Genomic DNA, 25,221 nt, shown 5'->3' on the forward strand with positions numbered 1-25,221 from the left:
CAATAACAAATTTATTTATTTAACGTAAGTTAATCGATTGAAAACTCATGGTTTGTACTTTTGAGCAATTATCGCAGTATCGGGACTTATCGCCGCACTTTGCCTCGTTACCAAAACAATGAAATTTAAATAACCTGTCGCGTTCACATTAGCAGGCAGTGCCCGTGCGCCGCGAGTGGTCTCAATTTGAATATTCAATTTCTTATTATTTTTTTGTTCTTTAAAAATATGGCAACATTTTCACATTAAGTTATAAAAAATCATTAGACCCACAATTTATAATCTATTAGTATGAAACAGCTGATTCATAATAAACTCGTCGCCTGTCACTGTCAACGAGGATCCTTGTTTATTGCATCAGAGATCTTTTTGCTTTTGAAGTAAAAACGTTGAAATATTAAATTTATATGTAAAAACCCTCATTTATATGGTAGCAGCCACATATTTCAAAAGTTGTTCTCGTTAAAATCCAAACTCTTCAGGGGGTCCATGAGATTGAATACTATCGTGGAATCCCATAGAGCATATGTTGTACATATAATGAGCATTAAAACATTAAGTTATAATATTTTTTATTGTTTTATTTCGTAACTCTTTGCTTTTTGTTGGTGTAAATGTCTTGTATTTTTTAAATATTTATTCAGTCACGATATAGCAACTAAAACAAAACTAATGCACATAACTATACATAAGAAGTATAGTTTAGTCTTAAGTTTATTATACTTCAAAGCTTTGAATAATTTTTAGCTATTTAAACTGATCAGGCGCATTGTTGTCGTAAGGAAACGATACATTCCAATTTTCAATTGCCTGCTTTGGCTAGAAAGTCGCCAAAAATTAAGTAAATATCGCAGTTTTAGTTTAAAAAAAGCTAAAACTCTCTTCCCTAGGTTAAAGACTAGTGAGGCGTTTGTAAAAGCGATAGTTATAAGTTGTATCTCAACTTTAAATTCACGAGAAATGAACGGACCAAAGTGCGGCGTTAAGTTCCTCCAATTTAAGATATCTAATGTCTCAAAATTACGCAGAAGACGAACGGAGTGTCTTAACACTTGAATTTCTCTATGTACGAAAAAAATATTGAAGAGCTACTAAATAATATCAAAAGGGGTCTATATTATACAAATTAGCCTAAAAATTCTCATAAATGTCACAAAAAGAAATATAACCACTAAGTAAGTATAAGTAGTTTAAGTAAACAAACAATAAAATGAAGCACAACAAAACTGCCTGACGAATGCCACATTAGTGGATCGTAAATCTTTTTTATTTCTGCGTATTCTTCTATTTTTGAATAATTACTTGTTTACCGCAACTTCTATACATTCCGCTTGGGAGGTTGCATTTAAAAAAAAACAACTAAGTAAGGATAGTCGAACCTGTTATATAAGTGTAGCTTCAAGCGGAGAAGCCACAGCGCTTAGTGACAAAAACATGGCTTTAACTGATTTATGGCTACTTACATCCGTGCCTGTTTGGTACTGTCAAGTTGAAGATAGCGTGACTGTAATAACAACAAAAGTAACAAATATTTCGATATCATAATATAGTTTTTTAGTACTATTTCACGCATTTCTAACAATTAGAGGCCAGTCGTGGCGTAGGGGCACAGTACTCGACAGGTTATGGGTTTGACTCCCATTCAAGGAAATGAAATATATAACAGCGTTGATTTCGGCGGAAAACGGGCAAGTGTTTTACCAGGTTCTCTCTGCCTACCATGCTGTGTGAGGGATACAGCGTAACGCTCAAAGAACAATTAAAATGTAAAAATGTGCAGTTGCCTTTTATAGAATAACATGTACGGTACGGACTTTTTATTTTTACTTACTATCGTTACTTAAGTTAAATAATCGTAATTGTTTCACGACCTGCATAGCATTGTTAACTTTGGTAAATCTCCACGCGTTCTCGTTTTAATATGTATTTTTGTCTTAATTTAAATGTATAATAAACATATGCTTATAAACGAAGATCCGTTTGAGTGATGCATTATATTCTTTGCAAGTATATATAAGGCAAAAAATATATACTTAAATATTTTTAAAAAAATATAAAGAGAAACCTACTTTAAATTTATATTTATAGATTTATGAGCAAGATAGCTTAAAATTATGTGCAAGGAAAAACAAAAAGCCAACACTATGCCGACGTCGAGCCTCAATAGGGCGCTAAGCTGATTTTCTAATAAGCTATAAATAATTAATTAATCGTGTGAGTTCCTGACAGTATAATGAGATTGCGTGAAGGCAGAACAAAAAGCGTGGTCGAAGTACGGATGCGGAATCACTAAGGCCAAGTTCACATTGTCTTATTTATACACAGATTACTTATCTTTTTATAATACACTTCAGTCTAATCTCCACAGATTATATAATATCTTTAAACATTTATTATTCTTTTTTGTTATTCAAGTGTGTATATAGCTTAAGCGTACATTATGTTTTTAAGGTTACTGCGGTAGGTGATGTCAGGACTAGTTACCATATTCTAACATTCAAGCTTTTTGTCAAGCTTCAGAGAAGAGGTGGCGGATCTTTGATAACAGCTTTCTTTGGTTTCCATTTATAATAAAATACTTATCCTCAAGAATGCTCTCATCGATTGCGACTATGAATATTTAAATATTATCTACTGGTTAATTACACTAGTTTTCTGTATTTGTTCAGAAAATTGTTACTTGATCTAATATCCATATTTAACTATATTTAATACTTATACGATATGTTATTACAACGACGACATTAACAAAAAAAATCAGTTTATATCATACAGCAGGGTAGGCAGAGGGAACCTAGAGTTAAGGCACTCCGTTCCCCACTTTCTGCCGAATTCTGGAGGCAGTGGCGTAGCTAGGGGGGTGCGAGCGGTGCGGTCGCACCGGGCATCCGAAGGAAAGGGGCATCAACGTCGACGATCACTTTGTTTTTTTTTTTAGAACTCATCCAAAAGAAAGGGGCATCAAGTCCCCTAAGCCGCACCGGGCAGCAAATACCCTGGCTACGCCACTGTCTGGAGGCATTGCGTGCAGAACTAAATGCCGCACTTTTCCTCGACTATTTTGAACAAACTCAACGATTAAGGCTTCTATAGCTAACCACTCGTTTTGTATTTCTAAAAGCATTGCATTGACGAGCAAAGACAAGAACATGAAGAAATTTATCATTCTCGACGTATCCTTTCCGAAGCTAATCAAACTCTACTACAATAAATATGTAGTTAGTAAAATTTAAGTTTTGAGTCAGTCTCTGGGGCATTTCTGTAGTTTGGATGTAGTTATTTTCAATATTTCATAAAGCTTACATCTAAGTGTAAATCTAACAAAAATAAATATCATGTTAATTATCTCTCATTTATTTATATATAAATTCCATAGGAAATTCATTCTTCAAATTCTATTTTCAAATTAAACTGTCCTTTACCAAGATCGCAGGCAACTTGATAGCTCCATTTGTCTGACGCACTCACTTCTTTGGAGGTTTTCTGTAAAAAACAATATGTTTAATTCATCACACTTTATACATCCTAGCCTAGCCTCGCCTTCCTCCAGTATCATCGATACTGTGTCCGAAAATAATCACAGGGTTCCCCCTGTTTCTCTTACAATTCACACTTTCTTCATAAAGCTTTTTTTTTTCACTGTTCGCTCCTGTATCACGATTGACTCACACTAAATATCAAAAAATACTTACAAATATTTTGACCGCCTGTCTAGTATGCGCGTCCCAGTTTACCAAATCACCTACGACTGGATAATCTGTTGGACCGGAGCTGATCGATTTTCCCCCCACAATCCACACTGCCCATATCGCGAAACCATTCACTGAAGAGGTTTGTTCACATTGAATGTCCCTAAAATAAATAAAAAATATTTTTAACTATTTTAAAGTTTTATTCCATACTTAGGAAAGAAATACTATTTTACTAATACAAGATTTTGTATTATTTGACTACTTATATTAAACAATAAGTCAACGAGAGGGCAACGCCGCGTTTGAAGTCATTTGCGACTATATTTTAAGCATAAGTTTCAGCGGGGGAAGGCGCGTTTTAGGTCATTTATCTAACATAAATCGTCGTTGTTTTACATAAATGGTATATTGTTACTGATCATCTAGTTTCCTTCTAAAATACAAAGAAAATATAAACTAAATAATTGGAGCATGTAATTACGTAATTATTTTTTGTGATAACAAAGTTCGATATTGTCTTATAAATGATAAACATACTTACAGAACACTATTAACGCCATCGCAAGCCAAGGTCGGTTTTAAATCTTTCATATTGACTTCAAACAACTTCCTCGGTGTGCCGCGACTTCTACAAGGATATTCCCATAATGGCTGAGCTTCTATTTCTGCATCACTGATAATACGGGAACTCTAATAATAATAAGAAATTTGAATATGTTAATAACTGTATTATGCAATAAGTGTAATTTAAACTGAGACTTTCATTTTCAAAAATAATATAAATATGTCATTTTTATCCGCCTCAGCTGTATCTCGCACATACATGCCTACCCAGTGTTAGGCAGAATGATGGCGCCTAGTGTTAATGCACTCCATTCCCCACTTTCCTCGGAATTCTGGAAGCATTGCGTCTTGAGTGGCGAAACTCACAGCCGCGTATTTTTATTTTTAAAATACTTAACCATATAAACTTATATTATGTTTATTTTTATTTGAATTAAAATTATACATTTATTTCCACCATTTAATAATTAATATGCAATGTCTTGTTGTTAGCAACTCAATACAATTGTGTATTGAGTGTTTGCAAATCTTAAATTTGAGAGGAAAATGGAGACGAAGTGTCCTGAGACTAGATTTTTTTCGCCCATCATACTTATAAAGTCAGGATACAGTATGATACAAAAATAGAACTTATAGAAAAAGGTAAAAGTATAATAATTATAAAAAAAAATCACCTCAACCAGACTATCAAATATAGACATATCTATGCCCTCGCAGATACCTAACGGTATTCTTATTTTGTGCAAATCCTGAAAATCGACCGGCATCGCCCAAAATTCACAACTTTCTGGCAACACTATCACATTTTTTAATTTATTGCCATATTTATATAGTAAATATGCCAATTTTAAATTTTCCCACGGCAATATAGCACTACTAAAATTCGGATCACATAATACATTTGTCACACTTTCTAATACATCATCTGATAGTTCTGGAATTATCTTAACATTTTGGATATCATTTTTGTTTATATAATCATTTAGGATACAAGTATGTAATGATTTATCTTCTAATATATAAACCAATTTAGCCCCCATTTTAGCTGCTGATAGTCCAAGCAAACTACTACCATTTAAGTCCAAAACAACACTATCTTGGGCTAAATTTTCCCTAATTTGGGCTAAAAACTTTTTACTTCGCTTCCCATCATTTAAATACGATACATGAGTTCTTGATAATGCCATATGGACACCACAATCACATATTGGCCGTTTATAGTGTTTTTGCTTTAATGTTTCGTTTTCTAAATAGAACCATAGAGAATATTCATCTTGACATGAGATTAGAGAAATTTCATTATCTTTTTGGACATTTAACTCTTCTGGTAAATAATAGACGGCTTGCATCCAATGATCTCGCCATGGTATAGAATCTTGAGGTCTCTCCGATGACAAATTTGCATCTGGATGGGACCACCATGGGGCGCAACTAAGACATATTTTACCTGAAAAATATTATTAATGAAAACTATACCCAGCATATACCAGAGTATGCCTACTGCAACGACGCAAACACAGTAGTTGTGCACTCAATCTACGTTCACGAGAATAAATTGTATTCATTTCCAGTCTTGTAGATGGAAAAAATACTGGTGGAAAGCAAAAAAAATGTCATGTTTTTTGTAAACATAAGTTCTCTCTTTATATTCTGTTATAATGGGGTAAAACTCAATAGGTTATTCTCGATTTTTTAATCAAAATAATTAAAGCATATCAACTGATAAAGATATTGAACCACCAACCATAAATACAATGAAACTGACCTTCAGGATCCATATTAAGTTCCCACCACATAAACACCATCTGAGCTTTCCCAGTATTGGTCACACTGAACTGTTGTTTGACCGTTTTCTTCATATCAATAGGTGAATGTCCAGACCAATCATAGTAAAACACTGGTATTTGATCTGAAAGTTCTTTAAAAGCTTGTCGAGGTAGTTGAGATAACTGAATGTCATGAACTGCTGCAGAGCCAGCACAGTTTTTCATCTAGAAATTCCAAAAGAAATTCATCATTTTGCCCATGCTCCCACTTGGAGGAATTATTTTCTATGCTTGGCAAGACAAAACATAAAGTTGAGTTCAGCTCCTTATTACCCAATGTTCAGAATTTAGAATATCATATGAACATTAGCCATTTTTACAAGAATTAAAAGAAAATATTAAATTATTGTGTTTTAGTAACATATTTTACCCATTGATACAAAGAAACAAAAACTATAAAACAACAACTAATAAATACATGAATAGTAGCCAAATAATAGACAATTAAAATACCTGCTGAGGGGTCCTCAATATAACATCTAAGTCCTCATCAGCCAAATCGTTTAGTTTATTCCATTTCTGTAATGTGGGGCATTCAACAACTTGCGCATAAATTACTGCTGAATCGGGTACTACTATACAATCCTCTTCCAATAGAAACTTATGTGCATGAGAGAATGTTGACAAAGCACCTATAAAAATGTTAATAAAATATTATTTAATTTATCTTATATTACACTAGAATTAAAATATGATTACATTGTATGAGTGATTGTATTTGTATGAAATACAGTAAAATTTGTGTACATATAATGTTACATACATTACACAAACAACAAAAGGTAATTTGTATTTTGTGTGTATACTTCTAATAAAACTAATGTGCCACTCAATGTCAAAAATTCAGGTGGTAAGCAGAGTATATTAACATTATTATAAATTTGGTTTTGCAAGTCACATTCACGCTCACGAATGTCGAAGTATAAATTACTAACAACAGTGTGTCGCTGTCGACGGATACATCTGGGAGGACATCATCATCATATTAACACTAGGTTTACTCTGCTTACTGCTATATGAGTATGTGGTAAAAAATGGAATAATGCTTTTAAATATTATATTATTACCTTCACCAATTAATTCAGTGTCAAACACTTCAGTCACTAATATATTAGCTTTTTCTTTTAAATCTCCATCTTCACCAACAGTTAAATCAGTAGATCTCTTAGGAATAACTTTAATTTTATCAGCAACACCATTTCTTTGCAATATTTTTAAGCAACATTCGGCCATGGGCTTAAATGCCTCACATGCTGTAATAGTATCAGCTCCACATCTTGCCGCCATTATTGAGAGCAAGCCTGTTCCAGTTCCTATAAACAAGTTTTCATTTATATATTTACTAGTTACTAGTTATTCATAACTAAAATAAAAAATCTTGAGCATTAACTGGCATCCCAATATGTAATATGGGAAATTAAATATATAAATCATTTATTTCCTACCTATATCCAAAACATTTGCTTTCTTTCCCTCGTTATGCATTTTTTCAATTGCTAACTGCAATGCTCTATAATATTTTTTATTTCTTTCGGTATCGTGAAGCATATCTGCAAACGCCGATCGCGCGATTTCCTGGTGATAATCATAGTCTTCATGTTGAACATCCCATTCAGTACTACCGGTAATAGGATTCCTTTTCTGAGTAAAAACTTGCATTTTGGAAGATGTTAAAATACTTTGTGATCTAAAATTAATTAAGCCTCCTTAGAAATCATGCTGCATTAATTTCAAAGTCACTCTAAAATCTATTAAAAATACCTTATAAGTCCAAAATCTAATACAAAACTACTTAATCTTCTGAATACTAACAATTTCATTGATAGTATATAGTCATGTTTAGTTTTGTAAACAATTTATTTTACACATATTGAACCTTAACCAAATCAAATGCATGTGTTGAGATTGAGACAATAAAAATTAAGAAAATTGTACTCATATGAACAATTCAGTCACATTCTTCACATTTCATTTCACACCGGCTTTTGACATTAGCAATAGCATGTACATTGTACACAGAATATATTAACGCAATCGGCATTGGAAATACAATCATATTTGTCACAGCCATCCACACATATTTTGTATTTAAATATAAATTAATTTTCAATCTTATAGAAGCCAGTCGTAGCGCAGAGCCATAAGTGTGTTACTGTAAACGTGACTAGTCGTGGGTTCGATCCCCAGGTAATAGAATATTTATTAAAAAATTATATTTCCATTTCTGGTGTAGAGGCATTATGCGATGTTAAGTTTGACCACTCATCACGCAATGCCTCCAGAATTCGCTCAGAAAATGGGTAACGGAGTGTCTTAACACTAGGTTCTTTTTGCCTGCCATGCTGCGAGCGGGTACAGCGTGAAGCTAATTAGTTTGCTTTTATATTTCAGCTCATTAATTAGTTTAGTTTATTTTTCAACATTTTATTTATCTTTATAACTATAATATAATGATTGTTGTTATCTATAAGAAACAATAAAGGATGTATGCCTATCATTCTTTGCGTTGCAGTATTTTATATTTTACAATGGCAATTTTTAGTTGATCGCTTATGTCAGTGGATTCGTCTTTCATTACGACGTTTTACTATCATGGCGGCCGCGGTAGGCAGGATTTGTGGGGCACGACTTTTGAAAAAAATTGGGATAGTTACACCCCAGGTACTAACTATAAGACTAAAAGCTTATTTCGATAGCTTCATAATAACTAACTTCCCCATGAGTGCCTTTTTATTAAGAAAAATGTGCTATTCGTAAGAAGTAATATTTGCGGAAAACTAGTGATATTCGATAAATTTATCAATCCTAGGAAGTATTGTAGTGTTCTAATTAAAAAAGTGCGTGCTATTGATGAACAGAAGGAAGATGACCACTCAGTGTTTTTCAATATAATAGGATCGAAGTATAACCTTCTCAACATTATGTAACAAGTGTAATGAAAACTAATAGATATCGCCCTTACAGGTTTGTCAGCTGTCCACCAGTGCAAAGGGATGGACAAACAATAGAAAATTGGTATGTATTACGACATTTTATAAAGCTCTTATCTATTACTAAATTAAAGCGACGAAAAAATTCAATGTAATATCTTTATTATTTGGCAATAAGAGATATGAAATTCATATATTTAAAATAGAATCAATAAATCATCTTGTATAAAATCCAAATCATACACGATTCTATATATTTATGAACTTTAAAGATCTTTGTAATCTATATATATAAAAGGACTTTTATTTTAATATTTATAAGGTAAATTTAGTAAATCATATGATTGTTCTTATCTATTTCAGTGGTTATCCACATTGGGTGTTGTGGGTGGAGGTGTAGGTGCCCTTCTTTTTGCCTTAGAACAATCTGTAGAAGCATCAGATGACAGGGCTCATTCACTCCACCAACCCTGGAGTCATGATGGCTGGTTCCAATCACTTGACCATGCCAGGTAAGAAATTTTCACAATTCAATGCCTTTTTATTTGTCTTTAGATGTAAATAATATTTTTATTTTTATAGTCCTCCATTTTACAAAAGTTGTGGTACATTAATATATAACCATTTTCCTTTTTTACCAGTCCTTTGATAGCCTAAATATATATTTTACTGTTGGATTACATTTGATATTCAATTAACAAAATTCAATGACCTTTTAATCTTTAATTAAAAGGCTGTAGCCAGGTTAGTTGGTGTTGAATCAAAATAATTTACCTATATTTTAGCCTTTTATCTCAAGTGGTTGTCAAGTCTGAAACAACTAGTTTTTTTAGATTTTATCTTTTTTTTTTACAGTAAAATTGAACATTCATTAATAATATATATATTTTTTTCATAATTGTTAGAAGTCCAAAATGAAAAAATATATTTTACCTGGCTATTGTACCCTTTACTTTTATAAGTAAATAAAAAAATTTTTCAATTACTTTTTTATTTAGTAATAGTAATGCATATAAAATTGTACAGCTTTTTATTGAAAAATGCTAAATTAACTAATTAGATACAAAATAAATTGTGCACCAATTTACCAAAATAGCTTCAAGATTAATATGAAAAAAAAAAAACAATACAATATGGTAAAAGAGTCCATGGCCAGCCTGAAGTTAATCAATGGATTTATTTAAAGATTTATCTTATTTACATAATATTTTTGATTTATGTATTTTTTTGGTAACTATATTTTTTTTCGCAAGTGTTCGCCGTGGGTACGAAGTTTATAAACAAGTGTGCAAGGCATGCCACTCGCTCCAATACATTGCTTTCCGCAACTTGGTTAATGTGAGCCATACTGAGGAGGAAGCTAAGGCAGAAGCTGCGGAGGTATACATTTTTTTGTTGTTTTCTTAACTAAAATAATGTGATTAATGGTGTTACATATTACTGTAGCATTTTTATTGCATTATGTACAATTATATTGAAATCTAAGTAGAATATAATATAGGCATTTGTTAAAACAAAATAAATGTACAAAATACTCTAGTAAGTAATTATAATTTGAATTGAATTCCGTTGAATTCCAAAACTCAACATGCACAGTCTATAAACCTATATAGTTAAATACACAATCTTAATATTATTTCTGATTATAGGTGATGATAAAGGATGGTCCAGATGAGGAGGGCAACTACTTTGAGAGGCCCGGGAAGTTATCTGACTATCTGCCGTCCCCCTACCCCAATGAAAATGCTGCCAGAGCTGCCAATAATGGTACTATAACAGCTAACTAATACTAAACTACTAACTAAACTGAAATAAATATTTCACTACAAATTTTATATATTAAACTTGAATTTATCACATTTCAGATGATATTATTATATTATTTGTAACATACATATATCAGTAAATGGTCACTGATCATTTACTTATTTCAGAGTTGCTTAACCTAATTACCAGTTACTAGAGAACCAATTAACATGTACAATATGCATTACCACGGCAACATCTACAAAAGTATATAGTCAAATCTATGGTAGTGTGTGTTATATTTATTTGAATAATTTAATGTATTGTATGTAATGCATAACATTAAATAATAAAATCATTTTACACTCTATATAAACTATAACTTTGCCTACACAATTTTCGTAAATAGGGGCACAAAATTTTTACTTCACATATTAAAAATTTTGTATGCATAAGTTTGTTCTGTAGTATAAATAAATGATCACCCATCATTTATTAATTGAAAGTCAAAGTTGCTAAATAATGTTTTATAACCCTATTTTTTCTCCACAGGTGCTTACCCTCCAGATCTATCTCTAATAGTGTCTGGACGTAAGGGAGGGGAGGACTATATCTTTGCCCTCCTCACCGGCTACATGGACGCCCCGGCCGGTGTTGTACTCCGCGAAGGACAGAACTACAACCCATACTTCCCTGGTGGAGCTATATCTATGGCGCAAGTGTTGTTTGATGAGGTTTGTTAATTGATAATTGTAAAAAAAAGAATATATATATATAATTTAAAAAAAAATAGCAGTGCAAATAACAATGATGTTAAAAAAATGTAAATTATGTCTTATTTTGTCCAATACGTATTGAACCGACAACCATAATGTTTATTAAAACACATCAATAAAGCAATTACTTCAAGAAATGCTAAACATTAATTATTGTGTCTGTGTGCACTGCAGAAGTTTTCTATTATGATTCATTTTTAATATTGGACACATCTAAAGAAAAATATTCTAAGATTATTTTTTTGTATATTTTTGGCACTGAAAAGTTAGATGCCTATTGTTGGATTATTATTTATTTTATTATTTTGAGTTCTACTTGAAATAATTTAAATATTATTATGTTATTTACTAAATGCTTAAACTGCACCAAAATAAAGCTCAATTTTTTTTTTAATAATATGGAGAATACAAACAAAATAACTCCAAACTAAAATTTGTTTTCTATATGTATTGTTACATATTAAATAAGAAAATAACCATACATAGAACCTTAATAATGTGACACACTAAATAATGTATATATTAAGTACGAAAGACTTATTTCTATAAGATAATCTGCAAATAAGATTTTATGGAACACAACAGTTTTGAGTTCTATCCCTACTGAAATGAATTATTATTTTTTAATATTATCACTTCTTTGCTCTGGTGCCAAGGGTATGTTGCCTCTGCCTTCAATGCTATATATGGGATACAGTGTGAAGCTAAAAACAAAAATAATGTATATTAAAAGTTTGCAGTGTAAAAAAATGTTCTACCAGTTTGCAGTGTAAATGTGGAGCTTGCGCTTAAATGTGACTCGAACAGAGCAGCTTAAACAATTTTATAATAAGAAAAAAATATATATATATTCTCCTATGAAATTAATATCTTTCAAGTTTGCTAATAAATTATATTTGTACTATACTATACATATACTGTATTTTACATAAGATCATGGATTTTAATGACTGTAATATTAATTATTATTGACCTTGAATGTCATTCACAAATCATATATTGCATCTCAATATTTACACTAGTGATGCACAAGGAAAATACAATGCCTAATATGATTTATAATCGTATTGTATTGTTTTTTAAATTTCTTATTTTATAATGATTGTAAAGAACAATTCTTTGTTAGAAATATAATTATTGTTTAATTACAGGCTGCAGAGTACAGCGACGGTACTCCCGCCACAGCATCTCAACTGGCCAAGGACGTTGCCACCTTCCTGAGGTGGTGCTCTGAGCCCGAGCTCGACGACCGACGCCTCATGACCATCAAGGCCATAGGAATATTCTCCACACTCGCCGCTATTGTATACTACTACAAACGGCACAAATGGTCGTCACTCAAGTCCAGGAAACTAGCCTACAAACCTGTGTCTAAGAAATAAACACATAGTAGTAAAGCATACATATTTAGAAAATTTTTCTTTCAATAGGTGACACTACATGTTATTTGTTTGTAATTAAATAATTTATTTGTAACTCTTTTTTCCTTCTGATCATGTTCACGCTTGATGCGGTTACCAATCCTGGCTATGCGAGGTGTTTTTATTATATAATATGTAATGTTAACTTGTATTAACTTTGTGCAGTGAATGCGGCGCAGTTGTAGATCGTATTATAAGCTGTGCTAGTGATGTTCCATGAAAATTTTATTATGAATCCGTGTACAGTTCAATAAATGAGTTATTGAAAATCGTGGAATTTGTGTTCTTTTTTTAATTTATTATTTATTTATCTCAGGTTTAAACAGTAATGAGAATATAGAGTTTAGACTATGTAAAACTATGACTTACGTAAACAGTAAAAACAAATATTTTACTTAAACAAAATATTGCGTGCTTATACTATAAAATTTCGATAAAGAATTGGTGAAAACTCCATTGTCAATGCTTATAATAGATGATAATAAAAACCAAGATTCTGTTCTGTTATTTAATTATGGCGCTTCGGGCGTGCCAGTTGAGCACAAAATCACTTCGACAATGTCACGTATGCAGAACACACTGAAGAGGTTGTACGATAAAGCAAAGATTCTTATATCATCAGTTCAGTTCTTAATTTATGGCGCTTTAAGTTCTTATATCATCTGTACAATAAAAACAAATGTAATGACAGTCGGTGATGTTGTCAATTTGACAATGACGTAGTCTAATTATTTTCTGCTCTCGTATGTTATTGTTATTTTTAGTTGTTTTTTAACTTCTAATACGTAATATTTTTGAATACGACTTTAATTTTATCGTAATGTAAATGAAATTTATCGACTATAATTTGATATTAATATCGTTACATATAGCAAAACTCACTTAATGTTCTTGAATATGAAAAAGAAACCGAATATCAAACCTAAATTATAAATCATCACTATCAATTTAACAAATAATGAATGCTATCGTGGGTTTGTGCCATTTTTGTGAGGCTCATGGACCGCGTCCCTTATTTTGTACATTTACAACAGGTGATGAACGGCATACAACAGAAGCATCAAAATGTACAGTACAATGCAGTGGCTGCACTTCTATCGGCCCTGAAACAGTGTTAATCTCAAGAGAAGATGATGGAACAATATTCTGTAGTAGAGAATCGGTGCCAAGCGCTGATGTAACTGCTTTTTTACGACAAGCTGCCTTACGTAGCATTACCTGTGAAGTGAGTTAAGAAGAAATCAAATTTAGATACTTAACTACTAATAGTGTAGTGTGTATAAATACCCTACTATTATAATTTTCATTAATTTAATAATATAATATAATCAAGATCAGATGCTTCCAGACTGTGCCACAATGGCCTTGTAACACTTCTTACCTCTTATGTCTACTTTTAATAGACCAAAGAAACAACAACAACTAAACACTACCACTATTTAATGTTTTAACCTTTAATGATTTTAAGGTAAATTGGAATAAAGAAGGTGGTGTAGTCTACTTCAGTGACACACAAGGTCATGTTCTCAGTCTAATGTTCCATTTACAAGATACTAGGGCAAGAGGTCTTAAGAGACTGTTTTCTATAGTTGTTCTAATGAAAGATAAAATGATGCTGCTAAACATAACGCCCATGCTTTCTGAACATATGCAGGTAGATTTTCTAAATTTATTATGGTATAACATTTTTCTTTGAATTAATCTAATAGTCCATTTACAAGATACTAGGGCAAGAGGTCTTAAGAGACTGTTTTCTATAGTTGTTCTAATCAGTGAAAAAATGATACTGCTAAACATAATGCCCATGCTTTCTGAACATATGCAGTTAGATTTCCTAAATTTATTATGGAATAACATTTTTCTTTGAATTAATGTTTACATATTCCTTTTAACACTTTAGGAAAACTGCATAGAAATGAAAATTAATTTTTGTGAGAAATATTTTAAAATTAACATGTTATAATTTGTTCTACATTTTTTTTTATAGTTATTCCAAAAGAAGGACAGAAAAATGTTTAGAATTTATATTATTTAATTTTATTTTTCAACTTAATTGATGTGAAGGAGGTGAAGTTCAACTTTTGATGTATATTTTTATATGTCTGTCATTAAAAACAGCAGAACTAATATAATTAAAATTTTAGAAAATAGCAAAAGAACTACAAGAACTGGCTGATGTGGTGTATGCGAATGAGCAAAGCATATGTTCACAAAGAGCTTTGCGACTTAACACTGGTAGAAATGATTATGGACAATCTAGGTCTCTTACACAATTGACAGGTATTTTTTTAAATAAATCAGTATAGGCTTATATGTAATCGCCAAGTATATGTTTAAAAATCTTTACTCTCTTTGGTAAAAGGAAAGTAAAAATTTTTATAAATAAAAATATTGTCATATACATAGCAGGCATAAAACATCATATTATAGTGTGAAGAATCACAAAACTCAACACAATGTTTTATTGTACTAGACCTAAGAAAAAAAATGTTTATAACCAAGATCAAACTCACTACCAACATTACTACAGACAAATTGTAGCAACTAACCTTTATAATATTTTGTAATTTATATACCTTTACATAATGAGAATATTCGATTATTTTCAGGTGATGAAGATATTTATAAAAAACTTCATTCCCATTTCACATGGATGCTAAGAATAGGTGCTATTACATACACTGAAACTTTATATACAAGTCAGGCATTACTTAAGAAATATAATTCACAAATGATTAAAGGCACAATATTTGAAGAAAATGCATGTTCAGTTCAAAATACTAATGAGTGTATGCCATTGAGGGAATTAGAAAATTTATTAAGTAATGCTGTCTTTAGAATATTATTATATTGTACTTTAACTGGAGTTCATGTAAGCATACAGAAAAATAATTAATTATACTAAATAATAATGTTTTATTAAGTTTAATTTTGCTGTAAGTAAATTTAATTATAAAAATAGGGCACTTTGACACAGTGTCTGACTCAAAACGCAAGTTAATCCAATCACCATGAGGGAAAATTAATAAAAATATTTCCTGAAACGCAGCATTGAGCTCCGTCACGCATTGTCTACTATTCAATGAAAAATGTTTATATAATTAACATATTTTTTCTTCTAGGTTATAATAAAATCCAAGCAGCTTAACGCTTCTAAAATTATTAACACATTATCAATACTATTACCAAAAACAGATTTGAATGGTATTCATATACATGATGAAGGAACTGAAGTAAAAGTATTACATAATTCCTGTGTTTTAGAAGAAACTGAAAATTGTAATTTTGATTGCAAATGGAAAGGAACAGTGCCTATGAAATGTAAGAGAATATTAAGAAATTAATTTTAGGATTTATTTTATATTGTGAAAATAAATACCTAATAATAAAAAATACACCAAAAGTACTCACACCAGACTATAATTTATTACCTAAGTGAGTTAAGCGTGGAGCTTAAAATGTTTATTTAATAACTAACCATTTGTTATTTTTCATATACTTAAGTGTAGTGAGATCTTAGTTTGAGTTGTTTTCTATTTCCCCAAATGTTTTCGCAGGCCCTACACTGATGAATAAGATAGAAAATGCAATGAAAAATACAAAATTCAATGATATAGTCTTACTTCAACATTTAAAAACTTTACAACTGGAGTGGATTGGGTAAGAAAGAACCATGGTCATTGGTAGTAAACACTTTTTTCACATAATTATCAGGTACTCATAAGAAACATGCTAATATACATGATTTAAATGAACTTATAATATTTGCTAAAAAGATGATTTTAAAATTATAATTTGAAGCTTGCATGTGAGACTATAAAAAAAATATTTAAAAACGAACATTATATGACAATAATTTAACAACAATTATACTATAATTAAATACTTAATCAGTACCATAATTTCTAGTAATTTTTTGGACAGTAGCCAAAAAATAATTATTTCTCTGGAATGGGATTTGAGCCCACAACTGTCGCGTGTAGTCAAACGATGCGCCACGACGAGCTACTTGGCTAGTATTTTATAGTATAAAATTTAAAATATGTTTTTTTCAGTATTGTAAAAACAATCAAAATGGCCGAGCAATCGTCAGGGAAGCCAGATGCAATCAATAAATTAAAACAAGTGCTTGGTGTGACCCAACAAGATGAACCTTTAGTAAACTATTGGTCACAAATTTGTGATTAAATGTTATGTGATATTACATTAGATTAATTATAATTATATATTTTGTTAATAAATAATGTTAATTTGTGCACATACTTTCTCACTTTATATGTACTATCTTAGAATTTTAGGCACTAATGGTTTGATTATTATCCTTTTTCAATTCTTATTGTATTATAAATTTTACAAGCGCTCGCGGCTTCGCCCGCTTGAACTATATGATTAATCATTTAATTAATTATATTATTAATAGTAATTTTGTAGAACATTCTTTAAAATGATATTACTTTTTTATTTATAAACTGATTGAAATAAAACTAAATGTTAAGAGAAAAATACAATAGCGAATTGCAATTAAATCAGTTGTTTCCTAGATTAGCATGAAACAATTAAAAATTATTGTTTTTGGTTCTATTTCAATTTTTAATGACACCAATAACATTTTTTCTTACACATCTTCCATGTACAGACACTGATCTGTTACGATTTTGTTATAAATATAGATTTATTGAATAATAATATGGGTATCCATTTATGTCTATGAAGTCTCTGAGAAATTAGTCATTTATGTCTGCCCAAGTGTGACCACGAGGGCAAAGCTACAGGCAAACTACTAAGGCTACGGTGACTGATAGGATGGGACCAAATTTGATTGAATATAGCAATATTAATATTTATCTCTATTATGTGCTATTTAAATTTTAATAATGTATGGTAATTTTGTGCAATGCTTTCACTGTATAGTGTGAATAGTATACTACCACATCTGTTACTTTAGTAATCACGGAAATTAAAAGAAAACACAAATTAGATAGTATTCCTTATATTAAAGATTACACATTAGACCTACGGCTAGGTCTAGCGCGCTCATGGCCCTTAGAACGTACGTAGGGCTTCGTGTGCGAGCGTGGGGCGCCTGGAGCGGGCCCGAAGTGGCGTACCGCTTCACGTGCGTTCCTGCGGCCTTGCACGAGAACTGTCTTACGGCCAGTGGGAGCGCGAAGGGCAAGCTGATCGAAAGTTAGGATTTCACCTGAAAATATCATTTGTATTTAAGTTTAAAGTTGTCTTATTAGCTTCCACATTTTATTTGGTATATAGCAGGATGAGCAAAGGGATTTTTTCATTTTCTGCATTCCATCTAAATTCAAAACATGACATAAGGCAGAACTCAATAGCTGCACTTTGTCTACCATAGCACACACAGTTAAACACTCATCCCTTTACTGAAATACAATGCTCACTACAATACATTTTGAAGTTTATATTTATATATAATCTGACAAACATCTTGTAAGAGTTATTAGCATATTTCAATAATAATATTAATAGTTCAAAAAATATCACTGTTAAAGTTGATGCAGAAACATGGTATGATAAAGAAAAATTGCCATAGGATTTGTGCAAATTGATTAATTTTAATAAGAAGTGTGTGCAAAATATTGGATTGGATTTTAGTACATTGAAAAGATAAAATTATACTGAAATGTTAAATAATATTGTTATCTATTTTAAGCCTGTCGTGGCACAGGGGTACAAGTGTAAGACTAAATGCGACAAGTTGTGAATTTGATTCCCACCTGAGGAAATGAAATATTTAATATTTTCATTTCTTCATTATGAAGAAAAGAGGTGTCTTAAAAGGAACAGTGGGTCTGCCGAACTTGCTATGTGCAGGATACAGCAATAAGCTAAATTTACATCTATTCATTTATGATACTTCTACTTCTTTCGTACAATATTAAAAATAAGTAACATTTTCTTTATATTAAAAGATGGGTCACTAAACAATGCTGGGATGCTGGTATTGCATGCAATTTTTTACATACATGTTAAGTAAAATAATAACTTATTTGTTTAATGTAAATTTGTTATATTTAAATCAACAATAAAATAACAAATATTTTTAGATGGCATTATTGTTATAGATACATTAACAGGAAACACTAATTAATCTTTAGCTGATATTTAAGTTATAATAAAAGGGATATTGTGAAGGTAAGAGGACTTTTATATGTAATTTTTTTCAGTCTTGGAGTATGGTTAACAAAAATTAATTAACTGATATAATGTTAACACTAACCTAGAGGTTAGCAAAATGTAGCCAAAATTACCTCATGTTTATTTTGATTCAAACAATTACATGTGAAATAAATTTATACAAACAATCATGCATTTTCTTTAATGTTTAATAAAATAATTAAGTAACTCAAATGTTCAAATGTGCCAAAAAATTGCAAATGCAAATAGATTTATCAACTTCATACCCGGTATGGATATTACTTATGGTATTAAACATACTTCACAACACTCAATCATTTTAGTCCATGCCACCTAACCTATCTAGGTTTTGTTATTAAATATTATCTTACCTCCAGCAGCCAAAATACGGGCGCGTGCCTTCTCAGTAACATGAAGAGCGGCAACAGATAGTTTGGGAACCTTGTACAGCCTCACATCGTTGGTAATAGTGCCGACCACTACTGCGATCAGACCCTCACGAGTGGGCTTCTTCATGTGACGAGCCAACCGAGACAGGGAGATAGGCGCCCGGTTAATACGGCTCATAAAGAGACGGCGAAGGATAATCTGGTTGAACTTGGCATCTGTACGTCTGGCCAAGTATCTGTATAACTGTCAACAATGAAATAGGTTAGAATTACAACCTGACTATTTTCTTTTGAGAAATATAAATGGTACATGGTTTTGTTTTGGATATACTTACTTTGACGAGCAATCTCAGGTACACATCCTGAGATTTGACTTCGGTACGCCTAACTTTCCTGTCGTGTTTATGGTTGATGTCGACACCCTGAAATAAATATTGCAACACATTTTAACTTCACTGGTTTAACTTAAAACCACTTTTATTTTCCACATCACATTAATTTCACTAAGATTTTTATGGATTATTTTTATTTTTCCACCGAGCGAAACTCACCATATTGACAACCGGAAGAAAAAGAGGGTCTATAGACAATAATAATATATGACAGCGGCTTGGTGTTGACACTTATGAGAATTCACTATTTTTTTTAAATCATAGACAATATTGTTTACTGGCTAGTTAAATATTTTATTCGAATTACGCTTTTAAATATTAAACAAATGGAACGATTGTCTTTAAAGTCTGTCGTCGCGACAGATAACAAGTTTCGACCACCGTTTTTTCTAAAGGGATGGAATTTAATACGAAACATCGAAAATTATCAAAAAGCAAAAATTCTATTCGTACGCCTGCATCTGTTAAATCTCGATTGACCAAAAAAAGAATTGTCACAAGAAAACGTAAATGTGTATGTCTTCCTGAAAATTATTCGGTAGTAGAATTTCCATCAATATGGAACGAGCTAAGATTAAACGGTCAGCTATGTGACGGCACAATCATTTGCAGAGATAAAAAAGCTATCCAAATTCATCGAGCAATTCTTTCTGCAGTTAGTCCTTATTTTAAAGCAATATTCATAAACTCCCTTAAGAAAGACAAAACAGAAGAAACCGAAATTGTAGTCGACGTACCATCTTATTACATGGGTTTAATTCTTGACTACGCTTATACAGGAACATGCATGGTCACTGCTGAAAATGTTGAAAATCTACTACCTTATGCTGATCAATTTGATATCGTCGGTGTAATTCAGTTATGTTGCCAGTTTCTTTTACAGCAACTTCGACCACATAATTGTCTTGGCATATTTAAGTTCGCAAGGTGCTATTTTTGTAGTGATTTAGAAGTCAAAGGAAAATTATACATAAGACAAAATTTTGCAAGAATATTAAAAGAATGCAATGAATTTAAATCTTTATCATTTCAAGAACTGGAAGATATTTTGAAAGATGATGAATTAAATGTAAAAAATGAAGAAATAGTATTTCAGGCGATAAAAATTTGGGTAGAGCATGATTTACAAAATAGAAAAGTTTACATACCATCGTTATTAACCTGTATACGTTATGGTCACATAAGCTATAAATATTTTAAATCGAAAATTTTACAATGGCAGCCGGTCATGGAAGATGAAGTAAGATCATAAAAATATTATTTTGGATATGTGATTTAAAATTGAATTACTTAATGTCTTTCTTTATAGAAATGCCAAGAAGCATTATATCCTGCAGTAATGTTTTTAACTGTATTGGATTCGAGACCCGAGATGGAAGCAGATCTTAATGACCCGCTAGCGAGGCCGCGTGTACCGTATGAAATACTCTTTGCTGTAGGAGGATGGAGTGCAGGGTGCCCTACCAGTTTTGTAGAAACTTATGACACGCGGTAAAATTAATAAGATTATATAATTTTAACAAATTATCGAAGCAGTATTATATATTTACTAGCGGACGCGCGCAGCTTCGCTTGCGTATTTAGGAGTGAATTCTAATAACCCATGAAACATGTGTTCAATGTAATATTTTTAAGAGTCAAAATTTCAAATTTTATCAAAATCGGTGGGGATTTAAAGATTTTTCCATACAAACTTTCAACCGCTTATTTGCACCCTTAGGGGGTGAATTCTAGAAAACCATGAAACACATGTTCAACTAAATATTTTTAATACTCTAAATATGAAATTTTATAAAAATCGGTGGCGATTTAAGTTTTTTTCTATACAAACTTTCAACCCCTTATTTGCACCCTTAGGGGGAGAATTCTAGAAAACGATGAAACATGTGTTCAATTAAATACTTTTAAAAATCTAAATTTCAAATTTTATAAAAATCGGTGCCGATTTAAATTTTTTTCCATACAAACTTTGAACCCCTATTTCACCCCTTTAGAGTTAAAATTTTTCAAAATACCTTCTTAGTGGATGTCCAGATTGCGAAAGTAAACATTTGTCCAAATTTCACGTTTCTACCATCAGCGGTTACGGCTGTGCGTGCGTCTTACCTCAGTCAGTGAGGACAAGTCCTTTTATATATATAGATATGCCTTCTTCATTTTTTTTTGAGCTTACTGTTGGGCTCCCCACGTTCCGCTAAATTCTGGTGCATTACATGTTGAGTGGCAGAACTCAACGCCGACACCGGAGCAAAGAAATGAAAATGAAAATTAAATATTTCATTTTCTTGAGTAGGAAACGAACCCACAACCTGTCGCGTTTATAGGCACACGCTTGTGCCCGCGCCACCACTTGCCACTAAGTTTAAGTTATTTAAAAAAATTGCGCATTTTTTATCGTCACCCTGAAAAATGTATTACCAAATTGGATTTTTTCTTTGAACTCTCGACCGGCACGTGTAGCACGGCGTATAAATTTACATTTCACTACACCAAAAAAGCGTGTGCCTCTTTCTCGAAAGTAAATAAAAAAAAAAACTATCAAATTTATTTAAAAGCCGCCATTGTTTACAGTGCGGACCGCTGGTTTCTTTCCATCCACATGGACTTGTCGCCGCGCGCGTACCACGGCCTGTGTACTCTAAATAATTTGATCTACATGATCGGCGGGTTTGATGGCAGCGACCACTTTAACACCGTGCGGTGTTATGATCCGGTGACCAACGCGTGGCACGAGCGCGCCTGCATGTACCAGGCGAGGTGCTACGTCAGTGTCGTTGTTCACGGTTGGTGATTGTAGACTTGTAGCGCGAGTTGTAGTGTGAATATGATTTTTGCCATTTTTTAATATATATCTCTGTGTATACATTGTCATTTTTGAAATACCAATCTTATATTCTTGTTATAATTTAAACTAAAGCAGACTGTTATATTATGGTTTTTAATAATTAAAGTTAAAAAATAGAACTGAAATAAAATAAAAAAAAAAAAATTAGTTATCATAAATTAAATTATATTTTTCGTAAATACACATGGGTTCTATTGAAAATACCTTACGAAATACTTTATATTCCAAACACGTTATTTAAGTTAACAATAAATAAGTGACATCAGGAATAAGCAATAACATAAATTTTCACATATTGTCTAGACGGTTTAATATACGCTCTGGGTGGCTACAATGGCCGCACACGAATGTCTTCGGTGGAACGATATCATCCAGATAAAAATCAATGGGAGATGATAACGCCCATGAACAAGCAACGCTCTGACGCCAGTGCAGCTTCTCTAGGGGGAAAGGTTACTATGTATTTTATAGTTCAATATATATTTAGCCTCTCCCTGAGGATTTATATGTTTATATAGTTATATATTGTTTAGTCTACGGATGGCAAGACCGTAAGCTCGGTTTTATGTTAACGATTTTGTACTTTAAAATTTGTAATCTTGCTCTTGTTGTAAATTAAGAATGGTTGATTTCGTTCAATTAATATTAAGAAAGTATTTACAAGTAACTTTTATTTTATTCCATAGATCTATATAGTTGGTGGTTTTAATGGCCAGGAAGTATTGAGTTCAGCTGAAATTTTTGATCCAGATACTAAACAGTGGAGTTTTATTAGATCTATGATAAGTCCACGCTCGGGTGTCAGCTTGATTGCGTATAGAGAGTCTTTATATGCCTTGGGAGGATTCAATGGCTACAGTCGTCTTAATAGTGGTAAATTTTTGTAATGATTAATTTATTCTCTCGTACTAATATTTCTGAAAATTGTTTTATCTGAAATTATGATTCATCCCATGATGCTGTCTTAGCGCCGGTAAAGATATAAAAAGAGCCAGCTTTTTCTAAAATTAATGAAAGGTTGACGGCTGTCTGTAGCCATTCATTTATACAAATATATATATATTTAAATAAAACAATAAAATAGGTGTAAAGATATAAAAGAAATTATTTACTAGCAATAAGTTATACAGTTTATTATGTCTTTGTATGTATTCTTCTTTGTCGTTTACATAAAGCTATGACTAAACGAAGAAATAAGGATTGTCCCCTTTATAGGCATCTATTTTTAGGGGAGCGGTTCTGTCCACAGCGCGGCGAGTGGCAGGAAGTAACTGAAATGTTTAGCGCCAGAAGCAACTTTGCCACAGTGTTGCTTGATGATATGATTTTTGTGATTGGAGGATTCAATGGTTAGTTTTACTTCAGAGAAGAATAATTGAAGTTATTGATGAGTTTGAATTTTGAACTAAACATTACTTACTTATTTTATAAACTCATAACTGTCAAGTTTATGGTCAGACATTGGGCCGCTGCATTACGACGGCCTCAAGTTATCGTTATAACATAATTATACATGACAAACCAAAATCATAAATTTCAGGCTCGACGACGATCCCACACGTGGAGTGCTACGATGGTGATACGTTAGAATGGTACGACGCGGCTCCCATGAACTTAACCCGTTCTGCGCTTAGTGCATGTGTTATCGCCGGTCTCCCAAATGCAAGATCTTTTTCTTATTTAGCCAAAGCCGTTCCAGCGGCTGGAGCTGATCAGGCTCATCATTCGTAAAGTTAATAAAAATAGTGAATTTTAGCAGCCAAATATTATAAAATTCAAAATTTTCTCCATATTTTTGGGCTTAAATTGAGTTTATATAATAGAATCTATATAATCAAGATACCAATAGTTATTGGTTAAAATAGTGTTTTTTTTTATTTCGGCGACATTTTATCAGCGGCCATTAATAATTTATCCTCTGTGATATATTTTTAAATGTACATATTATTTTGTCTAATCAATTTTTTATACTACAAAAATCATGATTAACTAAAATCAAGTTCTTAGAATTATTTGTAATTTTTATATAATTAGAAATCAAAGAAAATACAAGTATATTATTTTATTTTTGGAATTCATATTTTCAAAGTTTTTAAATTAACTGGTCATGAATTATTGTTTTAAGATTTATGACATACTTTATTTTGGTATTATTGTGTACAGTGCGCGACTGTTAAATCAAGATTGTCGCATTTTTTATTCTAAAACTTTTGTACATATTCGATACGTTGGTGTTTGAACCCGTGTCGCTCTATCTGTGATATTTTCACTAGTCATTAGAAAATTATTAAAAATGTAAAATTGTTTTTTATAATTAGAAAAATTTATTGTATCAACAAAGTAAAGAGAAATTGACAAATAAAGTAAAACAGTAATTCGCAGTTTTATTTCTTTTGATCGTGCAATGCGCATTGATCGGGCATTCATATCACAAAACATATGAGTGGCGTAGTACGGTACCTATTTATAGCG

At 31.7% G+C, this 25,221-nt stretch overlaps 5 protein-coding genes across 6 annotated transcripts; 3 read left to right on the forward strand and 2 right to left on the reverse strand.

Moving 5' to 3' along the window:
• Positions 1-3,338: 3,338 nt before the first annotated feature.
• On the reverse strand, positions 3,339-8,087 carry Art7 (arginine methyltransferase 7). The gene is made up of 9 exons (XM_085187977.1): positions 7,844-8,087; positions 7,528-7,769; positions 7,150-7,395; positions 6,536-6,714; positions 6,022-6,247; positions 4,931-5,703; positions 4,234-4,382; positions 3,693-3,852; positions 3,339-3,483 (listed from the first exon to the last, which is right to left on the reverse strand). Exons 1-9 carry the CDS (start codon positions 7,900-7,902, stop codon positions 3,382-3,384), a joined length of 2,136 nt encoding a protein of 711 aa, XP_085044103.1. The 5' UTR covers positions 7,903-8,087; the 3' UTR covers positions 3,339-3,381.
• Positions 8,088-8,601: 514 nt separating this feature from the next.
• Positions 8,602-13,232, forward strand: Cyt-c1 (Cytochrome c1). Its single transcript, XM_085187986.1, has 7 exons — positions 8,602-8,743; positions 9,047-9,097; positions 9,376-9,524; positions 10,266-10,392; positions 10,662-10,779; positions 11,311-11,492; positions 12,686-13,232. The coding sequence occupies exons 1-7, from the start codon at positions 8,675-8,677 to the stop codon at positions 12,914-12,916; spliced, it is 927 nt and encodes a 308-aa protein (XP_085044112.1). The 5' UTR covers positions 8,602-8,674; the 3' UTR covers positions 12,917-13,232.
• Positions 13,233-13,707: 475 nt separating this feature from the next.
• BHD (folliculin) lies at positions 13,708-19,290 on the forward strand. Of its 2 annotated transcripts, none has more exons than XR_014878124.1 (7): positions 13,708-14,180; positions 14,424-14,609; positions 15,100-15,235; positions 15,565-15,827; positions 16,078-16,276; positions 16,513-16,669; positions 17,011-19,290. XR_014878124.1 is itself a non-coding variant. In XM_085187985.1 (7 exons), the coding sequence occupies exons 1-7, from the start codon at positions 13,914-13,916 to the stop codon at positions 17,141-17,143; spliced, it is 1,287 nt and encodes a 428-aa protein (XP_085044111.1). In that variant the 5' UTR covers positions 13,708-13,913; the 3' UTR covers positions 17,144-19,290. The 2 variants fall into 2 exon arrangements, 1 of the variants encoding a protein (XP_085044111.1); XM_085187985.1 differs by having other exon boundaries at positions 16,513-16,615.
• On the reverse strand, positions 17,930-20,135 carry RpL18 (ribosomal protein L18). Its single transcript, XM_085187988.1, has 4 exons — positions 20,064-20,135; positions 19,848-19,934; positions 19,495-19,756; positions 17,930-18,155 (listed from the first exon to the last, which is right to left on the reverse strand). The coding sequence occupies exons 1-4, from the start codon at positions 20,064-20,066 to the stop codon at positions 17,956-17,958; spliced, it is 552 nt and encodes a 183-aa protein (XP_085044114.1). The 5' UTR covers positions 20,067-20,135; the 3' UTR covers positions 17,930-17,955.
• Positions 20,136-20,173: 38 nt separating this feature from the next.
• LOC146537539 (kelch-like protein 10) lies at positions 20,174-25,076 on the forward strand. Its single transcript, XM_085187989.1, has 7 exons — positions 20,174-21,144; positions 21,214-21,395; positions 22,476-22,687; positions 23,053-23,201; positions 23,436-23,622; positions 23,979-24,098; positions 24,290-25,076. Exons 1-7 carry the CDS (start codon positions 20,302-20,304, stop codon positions 24,478-24,480), a joined length of 1,884 nt encoding a protein of 627 aa, XP_085044115.1. The 5' UTR covers positions 20,174-20,301; the 3' UTR covers positions 24,481-25,076.
• The last annotated feature ends 145 nt before the right edge of the window (positions 25,077-25,221 follow it).

Source organism: Heliconius melpomene, chromosome 7 (assembly GCF_056956725.1).
Source record: "Heliconius melpomene rosina isolate 202511_hmr_F chromosome 7, ASM5695672v1, whole genome shotgun sequence".
Classification (NCBI taxonomy): domain Eukaryota; kingdom Metazoa; phylum Arthropoda; class Insecta; order Lepidoptera; family Nymphalidae; genus Heliconius; species Heliconius melpomene.